This window comes from Trichoderma camerunense (genome assembly GCF_050948025.1).
Source record: "Trichoderma camerunense strain CBS 138272 chromosome Unknown V8C40scaffold_19, whole genome shotgun sequence".
Classification (NCBI taxonomy): Eukaryota; Fungi; Ascomycota; class Sordariomycetes; order Hypocreales; family Hypocreaceae; genus Trichoderma; species Trichoderma camerunense.
Genome location: NW_028145351.1, coordinates 375,447 through 387,493, shown reverse-complemented (window position 1 = coordinate 387,493; position 12,047 = coordinate 375,447). Strand labels below are relative to the sequence as shown.

At 50.2% G+C, this 12,047-nt stretch overlaps 7 protein-coding genes and 1 non-coding gene across 8 annotated transcripts; 2 read left to right on the top strand and 6 right to left on the bottom strand.

Annotated features, from left to right (window-relative positions):
• Positions 1-323: 323 nt before the first annotated feature.
• Positions 324-865, bottom strand: V8C40DRAFT_254686 (uncharacterized protein). The gene has a single exon (XM_083217879.1). The coding sequence runs from the start codon at positions 682-684 to the stop codon at positions 352-354; it is 333 nt and encodes a 110-aa protein (XP_083069212.1). The 5' UTR covers positions 685-865; the 3' UTR covers positions 324-351.
• A 491-nt stretch (positions 866-1,356) lies between these two features.
• V8C40DRAFT_t181 lies at positions 1,357-1,438 on the bottom strand. The gene has a single exon. It is a non-coding gene; the product is annotated as a tRNA-His (tRNA).
• A 469-nt stretch (positions 1,439-1,907) lies between these two features.
• V8C40DRAFT_277187 (DNA replication protein PSF2) lies at positions 1,908-2,729 on the top strand (the record flags this gene model as incomplete). Its single annotated transcript, XM_083220933.1, has 2 exons — positions 1,908-2,021; positions 2,091-2,729. 2 exons carry the CDS (start codon positions 1,908-1,910, stop codon positions 2,727-2,729), a joined length of 753 nt encoding a protein of 250 aa, XP_083069211.1.
• A 499-nt stretch (positions 2,730-3,228) lies between these two features.
• Positions 3,229-3,892, bottom strand: V8C40DRAFT_85285 (uncharacterized protein). The gene is made up of 2 exons (XM_083223519.1): positions 3,782-3,892; positions 3,229-3,679 (listed from the first exon to the last, which is right to left on the bottom strand). The coding sequence occupies exon 2, from the start codon at positions 3,660-3,662 to the stop codon at positions 3,312-3,314; it is 351 nt and encodes a 116-aa protein (XP_083069210.1). The 5' UTR covers positions 3,663-3,679; positions 3,782-3,892; the 3' UTR covers positions 3,229-3,311.
• A 495-nt stretch (positions 3,893-4,387) lies between these two features.
• V8C40DRAFT_254682 (putative aminopeptidase) lies at positions 4,388-5,950 on the bottom strand. Its single transcript, XM_083217878.1, has 3 exons — positions 5,638-5,950; positions 4,822-5,568; positions 4,388-4,759 (listed from the first exon to the last, which is right to left on the bottom strand). The coding sequence occupies exons 1-3, from the start codon at positions 5,818-5,820 to the stop codon at positions 4,493-4,495; spliced, it is 1,197 nt and encodes a 398-aa protein (XP_083069209.1). The 5' UTR covers positions 5,821-5,950; the 3' UTR covers positions 4,388-4,492.
• A 373-nt stretch (positions 5,951-6,323) lies between these two features.
• V8C40DRAFT_254681 (Gar1/Naf1 RNA binding region-domain-containing protein) lies at positions 6,324-8,364 on the bottom strand. Its single transcript, XM_083217877.1, has one exon. The coding sequence runs from the start codon at positions 8,156-8,158 to the stop codon at positions 6,500-6,502; it is 1,659 nt and encodes a 552-aa protein (XP_083069208.1). The 5' UTR covers positions 8,159-8,364; the 3' UTR covers positions 6,324-6,499.
• A 244-nt stretch (positions 8,365-8,608) lies between these two features.
• V8C40DRAFT_254678 (dolichyl-P-Man:Man(6)GlcNAc(2)-PP-dolichol alpha-1,2-mannosyltransferase) lies at positions 8,609-11,079 on the top strand. Its single transcript, XM_083217876.1, has 4 exons — positions 8,609-8,877; positions 8,937-9,195; positions 9,248-9,667; positions 9,723-11,079. Exons 1-4 carry the CDS (start codon positions 8,729-8,731, stop codon positions 10,821-10,823), a joined length of 1,929 nt encoding a protein of 642 aa, XP_083069207.1. The 5' UTR covers positions 8,609-8,728; the 3' UTR covers positions 10,824-11,079.
• Positions 10,949-12,024, bottom strand: V8C40DRAFT_254676 (Yos1-like protein). The gene is made up of 2 exons (XM_083217875.1): positions 11,659-12,024; positions 10,949-11,539 (listed from the first exon to the last, which is right to left on the bottom strand). Exons 1-2 carry the CDS (start codon positions 11,855-11,857, stop codon positions 11,484-11,486), a joined length of 255 nt encoding a protein of 84 aa, XP_083069206.1. The 5' UTR covers positions 11,858-12,024; the 3' UTR covers positions 10,949-11,483.
• Between the last annotated feature and the right edge of the window lie 23 nt (positions 12,025-12,047).

The window sequence follows — 12,047 nt, the reverse complement described above, 5'->3', positions numbered from 1 at the left end:
GTCTATTGTCATATGAAGCTGTCCATCACATGGTTCCTCACTGTTCTTTGACCATGAGTCCAACTTTGGCATTTCTACCTCTTAATCGCACTGTTCCACCTGCCCGATGGACGTATCCAACTCCACCGGCGAATTCCCGTGTCTCCATATCCAGAATAGCTTCTTGTGACTCACGTTGAAGGACTCATTTCCAAGAGGGGAGAGAGAACGAAAAGACAAATTGAAATGCAGTCAGACCGGATAATATCGGTTATTGCAGCAGAGATGGTAACATCAAACCATAGCTTCATTAAATTTGGTGGGTGTGAGCTTGAGATGTGATACTTTTGGTTTGCTTCCCCAAGCATCATCTTATGACAAGACCAAAGCCGCTGCAGTTAAAATCGCACCCGCACCCTCCCAGATCGACGCAGCCTTCCAATCCTGTCCCCAGAATACTGTAGCTGTAAGCAGCCTCATCGGAACAGTAGCCGCGAAGAATGCAGTGTTGTTTTGGTACGCAGCCAGTGTGTAGTAAATGCCCATGGCAATGGCTGCCAGAGCGTTGCCTTTTACGGCTGGTATGGCGCCTGTAGGCAGGTTGAGAGATTCAATCATTAGATTGGGTGAGATGAGTGAAGCCCATCCCGATATAAACGAGGTTATGCCAAAGGCTAGGATTGTGGCGCGAGGGATGGACGGCATGGCGATGGGTCTTGATAGGGATGCAATTTTAAGTAAAATCTGGAGTAAGAGATGGAGCAGTGGTTATCTGTCTTGAATCTCAAAGTCGAGATCAGCTCCGTTAAATACCTGCTTCATACGTGGTAGCATCGAGTTCTTATTATCCAGGAATAGGTAAGCTTATTTGATCAGCTAGACAAACTAGTGAGACTAGAGTAAGACGGAAGACGGATATGTTGAAACTAATTATAGTACTCGTAGAGCTTTTATTTCATCGGATGTGGAGGTTTCAATTAAGCCGCGAGATCTGGTTCAGAAGACACAATGCAGGGCGCGGATGCTTCCTCAGAAGATCGGTAACTATAACTCTTATCACTTCATAACAGCTCTTTTACGGTTCCTAACTGTCAATATGCGCGTATTAATAATTTGTTCAATTGATTGTTCAACAACATTATTTACTTATGGGAAGCTGAAATACAAAATGGCTTGTCATTGTTGGCAAGATCCAAGATTAAAGTCTGTTGTAGACTCCACCTCGATTAAGACAGTAACATGCTCCATGTTTCTTACCAAGTGAGCACAAAAGTACTTTAACATGCTCCTGTGCTTTCAATCTGCTAAAGCTCTAGCATATACACCTTACCTACGTATTAACAATGCCATGAACAGTGGCAAAAAGAGCAAAAAGAATGCCGTAGCGAGGAATCGAACCTCGGCCGTCAGTGCTTCGCATGGTCCACAAACTGATATACTACCACTATATTACTATGGCTTAGTGCTCTTGAGAGTGGCTCCGAGCTTGTTATTTCTGTTCATGAAGTGCAATCTGTCGTGGGCCGGAATCCTCATCAAAGTCTGAAGATACAACAGGGTGCTAACCGGCCCTCTAAGCGCTGACAATCATCCCTGCTTATGTCTTGCGTTCAGGTTTAAAGATGCTCTTACGTTATAAATAATTGCAAGATCACGATGGTAATTGGTAAGGTATTGATATAAATAAAACAAGCATCACACGTGGCGATGGAATAAAATAGACGCCGCGTGCAGTTATAAAAGTCAATTCGGTTAGATGGCGAGATCTGCTTCTCAGATCTCGCAATCTAGGTACCAGATGTGGCGGGTGGGTCGTACGCATTCCTTTATGGAGGGGCACGACATTTTCAACACGACTGACACGCAGCTTACTAGCACTGCACGACATCACGCTTCAAGCTGTCACCAGCATCACCACCACCCAAACCATGGCCTTGCCTCTCCCCCTAGGCCTGGTGCCTTCAGAGGCCGCCTTTCTGTGCGAAATGGAGCTCGTCACGGTCGTTCCCCGCCAGCGACTCGAGAGCATTGAGCTTCTCTCGGTCAGCCATTCCAATTCTACTTAACGAGAGCTTCCCTTCGTCTTCGTCTACTGACTATATGAACAACAGGGCTCGACTCCCAAGCTTCGCCCGCCACACCGTGCCGACCTGCCCCTCTGGCTGGCAATTCTCCTCAAAAAGCAACGACGCGCCAACATCGTGCCCCCGGCATGGCTCCATCCCGAATCCCTTCGCGAAATCGTCACCTACGAAACCGCAATCGACGTCAAGGATTGGGCACCTCCCCCTCCGCCCCCCGTTAGAGCCGACAGTAGAGGCAATTCGAGAAGATTCAATTCTGCAGATGCCGATATCATATTGTCGCCTCCGTTTCTGCCATCCTGCACGACTGCAGCTCCCGCAGGCGCCCTGCCGTACCATTGGTTCGAGTTCGCCGAGATGCTTCTCGCACACGCGAGCGATGATGTTCCGTCCGCCTCAGAAGTTCGCTCTCTTTTGAGAGATCTGCAAGAAGCTCGATCCGCAAAGATGAGATCTAAAATCACACAGCCTGAAAGCCACGGCGAAGGCGTCACGAGTCTTCGTGGCGTTGGGGCCATGGAGCTTGCTGAGAGCAGAGGGTTTGTTGCTAGTGTAGCTGAAGGCGTTCGCAAAATCGGTGCAAGTGCCGAAACCACGCGGCGTGAAGAAGAGGAGGAACATGGCCAAGATATGGACGATGATAGCGACGATGACATGGGTCTTTGAGAAGATTGACCGACTTGATAACAGCAATCACCAACCGACAAGCACAAAGAGGACAGCATGGGCGGGACTACACATCTTTTCCCACGCCACAACTGCAAACAATCGGGAGCCCAGCATGAGCTGAAGTCGAAAAATGTCTGAATTTCTATCGGGCTTTAATACGCGGCTCGTCCTCTATCTTAAACGCCAAAACCGAAACCGAAACCAAACCGATAAGCCCATCGAGCCCTGGATCGACGCCAAGATTCCATGCTATGCAAGCCGTATTCCGATCAAAATCCCCTATACAGGCCTCTTCAAAAACTTCCTAGCTGCGGTATATCCCTGGTTGACTTGTTGACGCTGTTGCATACAAGATTGTTGTGCTGCGTGAGGCATTCTCCCCTGGGTGTGCCAGCAACCAGTTGCCAGTGGTAATGCGACGCACATCAAACTGAAATAAACAGGCCTCCGACTATCCTCCGAGATGAACAAGCAAAAGCCGACTCGTTTCCGTTAAAATCATCATTTCCGCCTCTCTTGTTATGGCCATCTGGATATTCAGCTTGACGGAAACTCTCTCGCAGATGCTGCTCTCCTGGTCTAAGAGTCTTGAAGAGGGTTCCTCTCTGCTCCATGGCTATCATCATAGCTCGCACTCATGATTTGACGTCCGTGGAACTCCTTACAGTCCCAGTTCGGCGGCTCACTTCCCTCTCGCCACCGTGTGCGACCTCGCTGCGGCTGTTCGAACTCCGATGCCGTGAGATCGGGCTGAGTGGTACCAAAGCGCACCTTGCTGCCACAGCGTCCAGTCACACGCATGTCGTGTGCAAACCGGCGCTTCTTGGAGTCGTCGTTATCGAGTACCTCATCGTCTGGCCGAAGAGCTCTCTTCTTGCCGGAGTTTGGCGTGACTGCCTCGGTCTTGTTGAGAATATTCTGTTGATGCATATTTGCTAAGTTGCAGGCTTTTCGGTATCAAAATCAGTCTTGGAGAAATAAAACGTGCTTCGTGTTCAGAGTAAATACTCAGACGAAGGGAGAAAAGAAATATTTATTTTAAAAAATACCTTTGGGTCTCGCTCGCTCAACTTGGAGTCGGCCTTTGTCTGACGGAGACTGGCTCTTGCTTTGTGGAAATCTTAGTTTCCTCGGAAACTTCCAAGTGCGAACTTGAGATTTCTGCTTTATGCTTTCGTTGTGTGCTTTCAAACAGGCACAATGGACTTGACTGCTTGTTTGCAGGGGCCACTGCCAAACGGGCCGCCCAGCTGCAGCGTTTGCGATGTGCAATTAGCCCAAAGGCATCAATGAATCTAAACGTCATTAACTACCCTACCTATTTTAACTACATTTATTCACGTGCTATGCTAGACGGAATGCATCTCCCTTTCTTCTCATGTTTCTTTTACGCATATCATAGATCTCCGTCTTTGTCCCATCTCTCTGTTGTTGGTGGCTTAAAAGCTGTATTTTCCAAGAATACAATGGCTTTATACCTGGCTTGAAAGGTGGCTTAAATGACTGGGATCGCCTTTACGAGACACACAAAGGCCTGCAAAAGTAGATCCCAAGAGCAAGACAACTGGATACTTAGACAATTTACGAGCTAGACAAGATGGCGTAGAAAGAACACTAGACCAAAAGGTTCGGCGTGACTCTACAGGACGGGGCAGATTATCATCTCAAGATCTTGTATAATAATTATATTCTTGACAATGCTCAGACGGGACAATTTCCTCCATTCAAGCATGCACAAGCTGGTACTGGTATTACATTATTTACAATTCTGATGGCTCCTCAACCGCCTTTGAAGAAAAGTCGTGGTATGCGAGCTCGTAGACCAAGCCCAGAGTCATCTTGGCGTGCTCAAGCATGTGGTCAAAAGACAGATACTTGATGAGATCGTCGGTGCCGTGGATGTGCTGGTCCGAGTTCTCGAATGCAGACTCGATAACAAAGGCAGAAGGGTAACCGGCCTTTGACGCAGAGGCGTGGTCAGAGCAGGCATAGCCGCACTTAGTCTCCACCCAGGGAATGCTGCAGTACTGTAGGAAAATGTTAACAATGCCAATGTACAGATTTTCTAAGAATAGATAAATCAACTTACCTCCTCGATGACCTTCTTGATGAAAGCAGTGAGGCCAGGGTGGACAAAGTCAGTGATAACGCCAACGCTCTCTGGCTTGCCTGCGTCCTCGGTTCCCTGGACAAAGCCAGTCATGTCCTGCTGAAGCATGGCCTTGACGTCACGGCCCTCTTTCTCGTACGACTGGAAGATGGCTTGGCTGCCCAGGAGACCGCCCTCCTCAGCACTGTACCAGTGGAATTCGACAGTGTTGGGTGCAGACCCGCCGACAACGTCTTTGGCCTTAAGCAGCGTGTGGAATACTTCCATGATGGTAACTGTGCCGCTTCCATCGTCGTCGGCGCCAGGAGCACCCAGAATTGAGGGGAGCCATAGGTTGATGGAATCCTGGTGAGCACCAATGATGACGGTGGTGTTGGTCTTGCCAGGGATTCTCGCAATGACCGAGCTCTGCGGCCATGAGTGGCCAAAGTGCTCCGCAGTAACGGTATCCTCAGCGCCAGCATCCTTGATGATGCCGTTGATCCTCTCCAAGACCCATTCTGATGACTGCCGGCCGTAGTCGGACTTGTAGTATCGGGTGTGGAAGCTGGTCAGCTTCTCGAGATTCCTGCGCATGCCGTCCTTGGTCAGGTGGCCAGCCAGCTCACCAACTTCCTTCTGCTTGACGCACTTGTCGGGAAATGCAACAGAAGCTTGGCTCTGGGTCTGAGCGCGGAGAGTGCCCAGCTCTTGCGTCTCGGTGATGTCCATGAAGTTTTGGCCGTTCTACACCAGATAAAGACGTTAGTGGGGGGATGTTGACGCTGCAGACAAGCTTCGGAGAGATGAACATACACGTCTAAGATCCCATTTGTCCTCCTCAGTAACCCATTGTGTCTCGCCTGGGCTCAGCTCGATGAGGTACTTGGCCGGCTCGTCGAGCTGAACATTGTCGCCCTCGCTCTCGATGACGAAGCGACCGCTGACGAGGGCAGCAGGCAGGGCGGCCGCGATAAGAGAGGTTTGTAGGAACTTCATTGTTGTTTGATGTGATGGAAGAGTAGGATTTTAGTGATGATGATAATGATGCTGAGTAGCAAAATTCCTCGAGGTGAAGGAAGAGGGAGAGATGGAGATAAGCAGACCGGAGAAGGAGAGCAAGGTGATGCGACGACCAAAGGTTCCAACCTAGGCTGCCGGATAGGTCACAGATCCCCACTGTTCTACAGGGGGCTGGGCCTACGTCTTCAGGGACGGTTGGGGTAGGGGGGCCCGCCTTGCCGTAACTGGTAATGCGGCATGATGCCGGGGGATCGAGCCCCGACAAAGTACCTACTAGGTACCTATGAACAGTAAAAGATGCGAGCAAACAATAGCACTTGTACTAGACAATTAATTGCTTTCAGAAGATGAATAACCACGGGATAATGTACATGTATGTTTACATAGTACTATGTTCGCATATTGTTAACCGCAGTATATATACGACTACATGTAAAGGTCTGATCGGGCTAGCTAGCGCATCTACACGTACAAGTGCTGTCCGATATGACCATGAGATACGTAAGTCTAACCATCAATACCATCGAAGATGACCAACAAAGTCCATACATCCTGAAGCCGTACCCAAACGCCTGAATACTACCTAGTAGCTAAAAACAAACTCTATCTCGACCCAAAACTCCCAGTTTTATATGTAATCTGCAGCCTACGTCCTTTACTGCTGAGGTGGCGGAGGGGGCGGTGGGACCTGGCCGTTCCACCCACCCTGCCCGGTTTGTGCCTGAATCTGGCTCATCAAAGCTGCAAAGAATGCGGGATTGACGAATGCTCCGCCATTGGGCGCTTGACCTTGTCCTTGGGCAGATCCGGGCCAGCCTGGCGGCGGAGGCGGTACCGCAGAAGGTGCTGGCTGACCCTGTGCTGGCCATCCAGGAAGGGGAAAGCCAAACTGAGGAAGAGATGGCACGGAGTTGGTGGGTGGAACAGGGTTGAAGTTCCATGAGCTGGTCGCAGGTACTCCTGCTTGAGGGTTCTGGTTGCCTTGAGGAGGGAGAGAATACCCATCCCTAGGTTGGCCAAAGCCTCCCCTACCACCACGGCCAGAGCCTCTCCCACGACCGCCTCTACCCCGAGAGTCTCCTCTCCGACCTCCTCTTGAGAATCCTGGTCTGGGAGAAGGCTCATGAGTCTCAGTAGAAGAGGGACCTGCTCCAAAGCCAACAGGTCGAGCCAGTGGCTTATAAGGGCCATCATCGTCTTCATCGTAGTTCAGGCTACCATCTGCCGACAGTTCCTGGCGCAGCGGGTGAGGCTGTTTACCTTCCTTGCCACCAGAGCTCTTCCATTTGTCCTTCTTCTTCTGCTTCAATGACCGTTTGTATTCTGCTTCCTTCTCGTCATCCGAAAACTCGACTTCTTCATCGGCAATTTCCTCGTCGTGCAGGTTGCTAGCGTCGGAGCCCTTGAGATTCTTCAAAGGCTCAGTGAAAACATACGATGCGTGATCGACAGGATAGTATATCTTTGTTCCAACCTCCAGCCCAAGCTCTTTCACCTCTTCTGCTGTGTTGAACATTACAGTGTACATCGGTTGCAACACCTTGCCTATCGTCTCTGCGATGACTCCGATGACAACCCTCTCTGCGTTGCACAGAACAGATCCGCTGTCCAAGACTTGATATTCTCCGGGGGTGAATGCCTTGATGAGCATGATGTTTTCGACGATATGCTCTATGGCACCGAGCTCCTCGATTGCCATCTCGGGGGTGATTGTCACGTCCGGCTTGGGAATGACTTCGTTGGGAAGCTCATTCTTTGTCCGTACATAGCCGGACCCAGAAGCCTTCCCTCTGTCTCCCTCATCATCAGAGCCTCCCTCTGTCTCCATCAGAAGCCGTGCTGTTTCTTCGATGCCCAGAGGTTCGTATCCCTCATTGTCAGAGTCATCATCATCGGATGACGAGTCAGAACTGCTAGAGTCTGACGATTCGTATGGAGAGGAGTCGATTTCCCATTCGGGGTGTTCGCTTTGGTCGGGTTGTAAGGGAACCTGCTCTGGTTCGGGTGCGGGAGCCTGTTGGTTCGCATCAGGATTGTCTAGGCCGCCAAGGGCTGCTTCCAGAGCGTGTGTCAAAGAAGGCGGGCTTTCAGGTTTGTCGATTGTCATAGCATCTGGGTCAGAGGTGCTGTCCTTGGCGGCTTCGCTGTGTTGTTCTGTGGCTGACGAAGTTGTTTCGAGCGTGGCTGGATTTGCGCCAGCCATCTCGCTGTCTTCTGCGGCGCTCGCAGCGGCAATTGCGAGATCAGCTGGAAGTGGCGGCAGCACCTCATTCGCCTTTGCTTGGCCTAGTCCGGGGATCTGGAAACCGGACATAATGGCGACGGGAATGTGTGTAATTTGGAGAGGAAATTTTGCGCCGAAGAACGAGAACGGCCTTGGATATCCGTGAGATCCTGAAGGATGCGAAAACGAGGTGAGAGAATCGCCGCTTATAACAAAATTGATATGAAATATAATAGCACTATTCAAAGGCTATAAATATATCGAACGGTCCTCGAGAGTCCAGTTCTGAATTTGACGTGGTTGATTGAAGAGCTGCAGAAATGCAAAGGCAAAAGAAATCAATGCTCTGGGCTGCTGTTATCGGTCGGATAAGAAAAAAAAAAGAATAGCACAGGCAGAATGGCGTCTCGGAGCGGTATGTGGGGCGGACCAACCGCTGTAGGAATGGCTCGCTGCATTTCAGCCCGCCAGCTCCAGCGCGAACTTGCAGAATCATCCAGGTGAAGAGAAGAGAACAAGTGGGCTGGTCACCGGCTCACCGAACGCCACCGCGGCTCAACAAGCCTCACCGCCATCCTCTTTCGCCAGTGGATCTTGACCCCAACATAAACAAAACATCTTGAGTTCTCTAAAAGCCATCAAACTGTTGCATCCGCGACTATGGCGCCCAAAACTACTACCAAGGACAAGGAGAAATCCGAGAAGGTGTCGTCGTCAAAGTCTAGTTCCAGGAGGGAGAGGGAGAGAGACAGAGACAGGGCCACTCCCGCGGCCTACGAGCATCCCGATGCCAGCCACGCAAAGAAAAAGTATGTTTCACTTAACCGCCTGTGAGCGCAGCTGCTGATTCGCGTCCTTGAATCACCAGGCGGCCAAGTGCATATAGCATTAAGCCCATATCGGCCTTTTACCTCTTTTTCAGCGCCAGCATGATTGCGGCCCTGTTTGCGCCAATTCAGGATTGTGACGAGACGTTCAATTACTGGGAGCCCGCGCACTATCTCTCACATGGCTATGGCCTGCAGACCTGGGAGTACTCACCAGATTATGCCATCCGAAGCTGGCTGTACATAGCACTTCACGCCGTTGTGGGCAATGTCCGCAGAATACTGCCCCAGTCTACCAAGGTGAGTCTTTTTTCACGTCTGTACAAATTGAGCTGCTGGCTTATCTTCTTAGGTTTCCGAATTCTACTTCATTCGCTACGGCCTGGCACTCCTTTGTGCCATTTGCCAGACCATCCTGTACCAAGGCATCAGTTTGGCTCTCAATGCTCGAATTGGTGTCGTCTTCCTTGTTGCCACCATCCTGAGTCCAGGCAACTTCCATGCCAGTGCAGCTTTCTTGCCGTCCAGCTTCGCCATGTACATGGGGATGCTCGGTGCTGCATCGTTCATGAACTGGCGAGGTGGTCTGAAGACATGGCAAGGCATAACTTGGTTCGCCGTGGCTGGCGTTCTTGGCTGGCCTTTTGCCGCCGCCCTCTCTGCGCCGTATCTCCTTGAAGAGCTCATTCTGGTCCTGTTCAGCGACAGAACCTCTTTCATCGAAGCTCTTATCCGACTCATCCGTGGTGTCATTGCTGGTCTTTTGGTTTTGGTAAGTTGTCTCATGTTCGTTGCCATATGTTGAACACTATACTTATTGCCACCAGTTTTCCGACTTTCTCATCAACCTGTTCTTTTACAAGAAGTCGGTGGTTGTCTCATGGAATATTGTCAAGTACAACATCTTCTCCAAGACTGGCGGCCCTGATCTTTACGGAACTGAGCCCTGGACCTTTTATTTCAAGAATCTTGCGTTGAACTTTAACGTTTGGTTTATCCTCGCCCTTTTGGCATTGCCACTCTTCATCCTACAGAAGACCTTCTCCAGGACGTCACAGAACCTATCTAGCGGGCTACGTACTGTTGTTTTCGTCGCCCCCTTTTACATGTGGCTAGGAATCTTCACCGCGCAGCCACACAAGGAAGAGAGGTTCATGTACCCGGCCTACCCCTTCCTCGCCCTCAACGCCGCGATATCGGTGCACATAATCTTGTACACTCTTGGATCTTCAAATGCCACGACGTTGATCGGAAAGATCTCGGGCCGTCTCAAGCTTCTCATTGTCGGCCTTGTCCTCCTCCTCTCCGTCAATATCAGCATTGCACGCATCTACGGTATATACTCTGCGTATTCGGCCCCTCTGAAGATCTATACTCCGCTTTGGGGAGATGGGTCAGGAAATACGTTTGGAGCAGAAGAAGACAATGTTTGCTTCGGAAAAGAATGGTATCGCTTCCCAACGTCCTACTTCCTCCCGCGTAACATGCATGCCAAGTTCCTGCGATCCGAGTTCCGTGGCCTGTTGCCTGGCGAGTTTTCTGAAGCCGGGACTGGCTTCGGCTTCTGGAGTGGCACTTGGCTGCCAACAAAGGGTCTGAATGACCGTAACGAAGAAGATGCGGGCAAATACGTCGAGCCTCGCATGTGCTCTTTCCTCGTGGATACCCAATATCCTCTCAGGGGAAAGAAAGCGGTATCACGCAGAGAGCCAGATTACATTGCAGACAAGAACCACTGGGAGATCGTCAAGTGTGTCGACTTCCTCGACGCCGCCAACACGCATCTCTTGGCACGGACGCTGTGGATTCCTGAAATCGACGCCGTCCCCGAAAAGTACAGGCGAAAGTGGGGAAGACACTGTCTTCTCCAGCGCAAGAAGAGGTCCGCCAGCATGTGGATGTCTCCTGGCCAGATGATGATGGGCTAATGAAACCTCTTAGCCAGATGATGATGGGTTAATGAAGCTTATGTTTCCAAAAGTAACATGATTTCTTGGGCAGGTCAATACTGGCTTAAAATTTTAATAGAAGAATTTATGATTGAAATAGATGATGTTTATCCATTTATCCATCTTTAATGGCTATGTCAAGCTATGTCAAGAACAGATTGATACACAAATCAACACTGATTGTGGCATGAGGAGTATAATTAGACTAACTAATACATGAGATGAGTTATACAGTGAATTGTTCTCAAGCCCAGAATCAAGCATCACCTCGTGCATCCAAGAAGCAGCACCGGCAGTCGCTCATTTCATGTAGCAGCCACCACAGCGCTACCTGTCCACGAAGCCTTTCTTTTCAGAGATACCTGCTAGGTATCTCTAAAGGCATGATGCTGGACGCTCTTAAATACTGAAAGGTACCACCTTCGGCGACCGACCCATGCAAAATCTATTAAATCCAAGAGTTCGCCGCGCAATAACCCCTTCATCATTTATATGCATGCTGCGCCGTTGTGTTGCTCCGCGTAAACGCCCTAATGTGCTCTCGAGATTCGATGAATGTCGCTATTACCATGAAACCGCCCACTGAAAGCGCATGCGGTGCTCGGAATCGAAAATATCTTGAAGCATTCAGCCTGTCGTCTAGCCCAGTACCAGTTCGTAAAGGATGATCAACGTGTTGACTATAATCAATGGCGCTGTTCATAGTGTTAGCATCATGGCTCAGTTACCTTCCCAATAGCCCCTGGATTATGAATATGCGCATAATGGCGGGGGATTCCAAAGTCGAAGGGTAGGGAGAAGGGGCAGGACGTACGTCGCATAACCATGCGGACACTGGCGATCAGAGCGACAAGTTTAGCCTTGACACTGTTGGCATCTGCGCCAGCGCCAAAGGCAGGATCATATGTGGATGTGGAGAGGCCGATGCGTGCAAGGAAGCGGTCGTCGGAGAGGATGGCGAGGGCGTTTGTGAGGAGGCAGAGGACGTAGACGAGATTGCCTAGGAAGAGCATTTTGAATGGTGGTTTCCCTTTCTCCTCTCTCTTGTTGTGGTGTTGTGTAAGTCTTCCTCCTTTTGTTGTATTTGATCCAGAGAAGAGGGAGGAAGGCAGGCGTGGAATTGATTTGTCTGGATTTGGTTGAAGCTCAACTTGTCTCGCGACTGACGGAGAGACCAATTGGCGTCATGTCCAAGCTGGCCTC

Coding starts and splice junctions, on each gene's coding strand:
- V8C40DRAFT_254676 (XM_083217875.1), bottom strand. CDS start 11,857: ATGCTCTTCCTAGGCAATCTCGTCTACGTCCTCTGCCTCCTCACAAAC. Junction 11,540..11,658: donor TGTCCGCATGGTTATGCGAC/GTACGTCCTGCC, acceptor CACTATGAACAG/CGCCATTGATTATAGTCAAC.
- V8C40DRAFT_254678 (XM_083217876.1), top strand. CDS start 8,729: ATGGCGCCCAAAACTACTACCAAGGACAAGGAGAAATCCGAGAAGGTG. Junction 9,196..9,247: donor TACTGCCCCAGTCTACCAAG/GTGAGTCTTTTT, acceptor TTATCTTCTTAG/GTTTCCGAATTCTACTTCAT. Junction 9,668..9,722: donor TTGCTGGTCTTTTGGTTTTG/GTAAGTTGTCTC, acceptor TATTGCCACCAG/TTTTCCGACTTTCTCATCAA.
- V8C40DRAFT_254682 (XM_083217878.1), bottom strand. CDS start 5,820: ATGAAGTTCCTACAAACCTCTCTTATCGCGGCCGCCCTGCCTGCTGCC. Junction 5,569..5,637: donor ACAAATGGGATCTTAGACGT/GTATGTTCATCT, acceptor TATCTGGTGTAG/AACGGCCAAAACTTCATGGA. Junction 4,760..4,821: donor TCAAGAAGGTCATCGAGGAG/GTAAGTTGATTT, acceptor ATTTTCCTACAG/TACTGCAGCATTCCCTGGGT.
- V8C40DRAFT_254681 (XM_083217877.1), bottom strand. CDS start 8,158: ATGTCCGGTTTCCAGATCCCCGGACTAGGCCAAGCAAAGGCGAATGAG.
- V8C40DRAFT_254686 (XM_083217879.1), bottom strand. CDS start 684: ATGCCGTCCATCCCTCGCGCCACAATCCTAGCCTTTGGCATAACCTCG.
- V8C40DRAFT_85285 (XM_083223519.1), bottom strand. CDS start 3,662: ATGCATCAACAGAATATTCTCAACAAGACCGAGGCAGTCACGCCAAAC.